This window comes from Drosophila suzukii, chromosome 3 (assembly GCF_043229965.1).
Source record: "Drosophila suzukii chromosome 3, CBGP_Dsuzu_IsoJpt1.0, whole genome shotgun sequence".
Lineage (NCBI taxonomy): Eukaryota > Metazoa > Arthropoda > Insecta > Diptera > Drosophilidae > Drosophila > Drosophila suzukii.
In genome coordinates, this window is record NC_092082.1 from 80,291,655 (window position 1) to 80,295,387 (window position 3,733).

At 42.4% G+C, this 3,733-nt stretch overlaps 3 protein-coding genes across 3 annotated transcripts; all 3 read right to left on the minus strand.

Moving 5' to 3' along the window:
• Positions 1–27: 27 nt before the first annotated feature.
• Positions 28–757, minus strand: LOC108014826 (mitochondrial transcription rescue factor 1). The gene is made up of 3 exons (XM_036817632.3): positions 465–757; positions 326–398; positions 28–272 (listed from the first exon to the last, which is right to left on the minus strand). Exons 1-3 carry the CDS (start codon positions 755–757, stop codon positions 69–71), a joined length of 570 nt encoding a protein of 189 aa, XP_036673527.2. The 3' UTR covers positions 28–68.
• On the minus strand, positions 653–1,928 carry LOC108014824 (uncharacterized). Its single transcript, XM_017081022.4, has 2 exons — positions 1,746–1,928; positions 653–1,687 (listed from the first exon to the last, which is right to left on the minus strand). The coding sequence occupies exons 1-2, from the start codon at positions 1,841–1,843 to the stop codon at positions 847–849; spliced, it is 939 nt and encodes a 312-aa protein (XP_016936511.4). The 5' UTR covers positions 1,844–1,928; the 3' UTR covers positions 653–846.
• A 135-nt stretch (positions 1,929–2,063) lies between these two features.
• Positions 2,064–3,518, minus strand: LOC108014800 (uncharacterized). Its single transcript, XM_036817651.3, has one exon. It carries the CDS (start codon positions 3,489–3,491, stop codon positions 2,064–2,066), a length of 1,428 nt encoding a protein of 475 aa, XP_036673546.3. The 5' UTR covers positions 3,492–3,518.
• Between the last annotated feature and the right edge of the window lie 215 nt (positions 3,519–3,733).

Below are 3,733 nucleotides of genomic sequence, written 5' to 3' on the forward strand. Positions count from 1 at the left end.
CCATCGTGCTATAAAATTCGAATGCCATTTCGTACTAAGCAGCATCATCTATTTATTCCTAACTTGATTTAATGAGCGACGTGTTCCGAGGATTTAAAAGCGTTGGGTCCTCTGTAGTTCTCCACCAGCAGGGATTTGTAGCGCCGCAGGTGGACACTGAGTCCTTCCTCGCGTTCGCTGGCGGAGAGGATGGAGACGCGGGCCACGACTAGGTGAGATGGATTCGTCTGGCTAAAGCCCCTAATTACATCGATGTCATCGCCGATTTCGAGCTGAAATTGATAGTTGTTAGCTTGGACTTTATATCAGAATGGATGGTTCTAACCTGGGCACTCTTCTTGGCCAGCTTTTTTCCATTGACCCGTATCTTGCTCTCATAGAAATGTAGTTCCACTTTGCTGAAAGAGAAGATTAATAATTTTTTTTTGGAGCACTTAGTATGGGTTTCAGGTGAGGATTCTTACTTCCTGGCCATGCCCAGGCCAGCTTTCAGCAGAAGATCAGCACGCAGCGAGTTCACCTTGGTCTTGACCACCTTGGAGTCCCGTTCGTCCTTGAAATCCTCATCATCCTCGTCGTCGCTGTCCAAATCATCCGACGCTCGCGAGGATTTCTTGTCGTATTTCCACAAGGCAACGCTGGTGTGCAAGGGAGCCTGAAGTCTGGAGTTGGCTGGCAATTTAAGCAGGCTTCTGGCTGGGATTGGCGTCATTAGGGATCTTCCTAGCCTCGTTATTTGACGTAAACTTCGGAGCATTTTGTGTGCGAGCGGCTTAAAAATTACGATAACAAACTGAATAACATAACCTAAAACTACAGCTGATGCGGTCGCGTTGCCAACTAATATTAGGATTTGCCGTTTGCCTGATTCGACTTTTTGTTTCGCTTCTTTTTGGGTTTCTTGTCGGGATTAGGACGAACTTGGTGGACAGTGAGGGGTCGATAGGTCTGCAGATTTCTAGGCAGAAAGTCATCTTCATCGGGCTCCACAGGATCTTCAATTTGCACCACTTCCATGGGTTCTAGAACTGGGGATTCCTCCTTTTTCACTTCCACCTTTTTAGTTTTGCCTTTCATGGCCAAATTGCTGAGTGCATTGCCCAGTTTTTGGGTCTCCACCTGGACATCCTTGCGGTCCAGCCTTATAGAGGGTTTTTCCTCAGAGAAGGATATGAAATCATCATCCCAATCCTTTTTTTCCGCTTTTGGAAGAGGCTTTTCCTTTTCTTCTTCGTTTGGGTGGGTATATATTGGCACGTTCTTGGCTTTCTTGTGGATTTTAGGTATTATCTTTTTGGCAGGTGGCACTTTCCTCTTTCGGGCAGCAACCCACTGCTCCAGCTCCTTACATATAGCACCTAAATCCAAAGGTAAGGCCAAGCAAACTGCCTTTACCCCAAAGATTTCCAGAGTAAGCTCCTCCAGTTTGGGTTGTGCATAGATGGGCGCCGTGGGAACCTTGACGGATGCACTGGTGGCTATTAAACGGATGAGGTGGGCTGGTCGCAGGCTCAAAGAAACTAGCAAGCAGGAAAAACGCTGTGAATTTATGGCACGCAGGGAGCTTTCTAGGCCAAGATGAATACAAGATCGAGTGGCAAACGATTTGGTTTCTCCCGCGCTTTTGTCTCTCGCCCTTTGGAGAATTTGGCAAAACTGCTGTACTTCCTCATCCGATAAAACAGGGCTTAAAGTCAATAAAACAACCTGTTGATCGGTATTTCCAAGCTTAAGGACTGCCTCACCTGTGCTGTTTATACGGATTGGCCAGAATAGTGCGAAGTTTGGGCAGCATTTTCTTCTTGCCCTTGGCTTCTTTCTGTTTTATGTTGGCCAAACTCATAATTAAATTATAAAGTTTAAGAAAATAGGAAAACTATCTAGAAATATTAGTCAAAACAAAAATGTGTTTAGCCTAGTGTGGCTGTCTTTCCCATATTTAAATATATTTATCCGCGTTGCCAACTACATCAACAAAAATACTAAAGTTACCAAACAACAGAAAATTAAAAATGCCGCCATAATTTAAAATTAAAACCTTTTTTCTTTATTAAAAAATATATTTAGTACCAGTAAAGTTCAGGCTCTGTGTCTGAAGTATACTTCATTTTTCTTGGCCTTTGCCTTACATAATCCTCCACAAGAAAGGGTTGCCTGGGAGTTGTGGTTTTTTCTTCACTTTGAATGATTTTAGATGTCAAATTGAATCCAGGTGGTGTGGAACTCTCCACTTCTGTGCTGTCAATCACTGTATCAAGGTATGAGGTAGTAGTTTCTATGCCTGGAGTGGTGCTAATAATTTCCAGCAGAGATGTAGAGGTTTCTAGGCTTTCTGTACTTAATAATAGTTTTTCTGTAGAGGTTTCTAATGATTCAGTTGTACTATGATTCAGATCATCTGAAGAAATTTCAGTGCTTGATTCATATGATTCTGTTGTAAAATCGTTAAATTGTGTAGTTGAATCCGGCAATGTTGTTGATGCTGTAGAGAAATCTCCAATGGCTGTCGTTGATTCCGGCCACGTTGTAGTTATTGGGCTGACTTCTGTAGTACCTGATGGTGTAGAGAGATCTCCAATGATTGTCGTCGATTCTGGAAATTCTGTACTGCTTGGATTAGTGGTTGTAGAAAAATCTAAAGATCCGGGGCTGGATGTAGTGGAATAGATAGTTCTTAAATCCGTAGCTTCTGTAGTGGGCTCCAAAATACTTGTGGTTGTTTCAGGAGCTTCCGATGTTACGAAAATAGATTCAGTTGTACTCTGATCTTCTGAAGATATTTCAGTGGTTGATTCACTTGATTCAGTTGTAGTTCTTAAATCCGTAGCTTCTGTAGTGGACTCCAAAATACTTGTGGTTGTTTCAGGAGCTTCCGATGTAACGAAAATAGATTCAGTTGTACTCTGATCTTCTGAAGATATTTCAGTGGTTGATTCACTTGATTCAGTTGTAGTTCTTAAATCCGTAGATTCTGTAGTGGACTCCAAAATACTTGTGGTTGTTTCAGGAGCTTCCGATGTTACGAAAATAGATTCAGTTGTAAGATCGGTGGACTGGGTAGTTGATTCCGGAAATTCCGTCCATGATGTTGTGGTCTCCAAAATACTTGTGGTGGTTTCAGGCGATTCCGATGTCAGAAAAGTGGATTCTGTAGTTGAAAATCCAGGCTGCAATGTCGTTGTATCCTCAGTACTGCTTGTTGTGCTGGATATTTCCTCAGTAAAATAATTAGTCGTCGCCTCATCCGAGGGTGTTGTAGATTCCGCAATGCTTGCTACTGTGGTTGTGTCCCATATATCTCCCTCGAATGGGTTTGTAAAATTAACAATTTGCGGCTGGTACGGTTTGTAGATTTTTGCCTTATATGGCTTGTGATTCTGTATGTACTCTTTGGCTATGTTAATCCATTCGTCGCGATCAACAATTTTATTTAAATCTTTGCTTGAAGTCACAAAATGTGCCATTAAAAGAAGCAAACACAATTTCTTCATAATGATGCTGGCGCCTTCGGTTGACACTTTAGACTAATTACTTTAGGCGACTGCAGTGCAATATAAACCTTAAGATCTACCTTTTTTCTGGAATCGCAACTACCTGCATTACCTGCTGGGGAAAACGTTAATTATGCCTAATGAGCGGGGAATTTTAAATGTTGCCGCCAGGGCTGCGTGCATTTAATCAATTTTGTGTTGGCAACGCCGTAAACAATGCCGGCGTTTTAACAGCTGTTAGA

Coding starts and splice junctions, on each gene's coding strand:
- LOC108014800 (XM_036817651.3), bottom strand. CDS start 3,491: ATGAAGAAATTGTGTTTGCTTCTTTTAATGGCACATTTTGTGACTTCA.
- LOC108014824 (XM_017081022.4), bottom strand. CDS start 1,843: ATGAGTTTGGCCAACATAAAACAGAAAGAAGCCAAGGGCAAGAAGAAA. Junction 1,688..1,745: donor AATCCGTATAAACAGCACAG/GTGAGGCAGTCC, acceptor ATTGACTTTAAG/CCCTGTTTTATCGGATGAGG.
- LOC108014826 (XM_036817632.3), bottom strand. CDS start 757: ATGCTCCGAAGTTTACGTCAAATAACGAGGCTAGGAAGATCCCTAATG. Junction 399..464: donor GGCCTGGGCATGGCCAGGAA/GTAAGAATCCTC, acceptor CTTCTCTTTCAG/CAAAGTGGAACTACATTTCT. Junction 273..325: donor TGGCCAAGAAGAGTGCCCAG/GTTAGAACCATC, acceptor TATCAATTTCAG/CTCGAAATCGGCGATGACAT.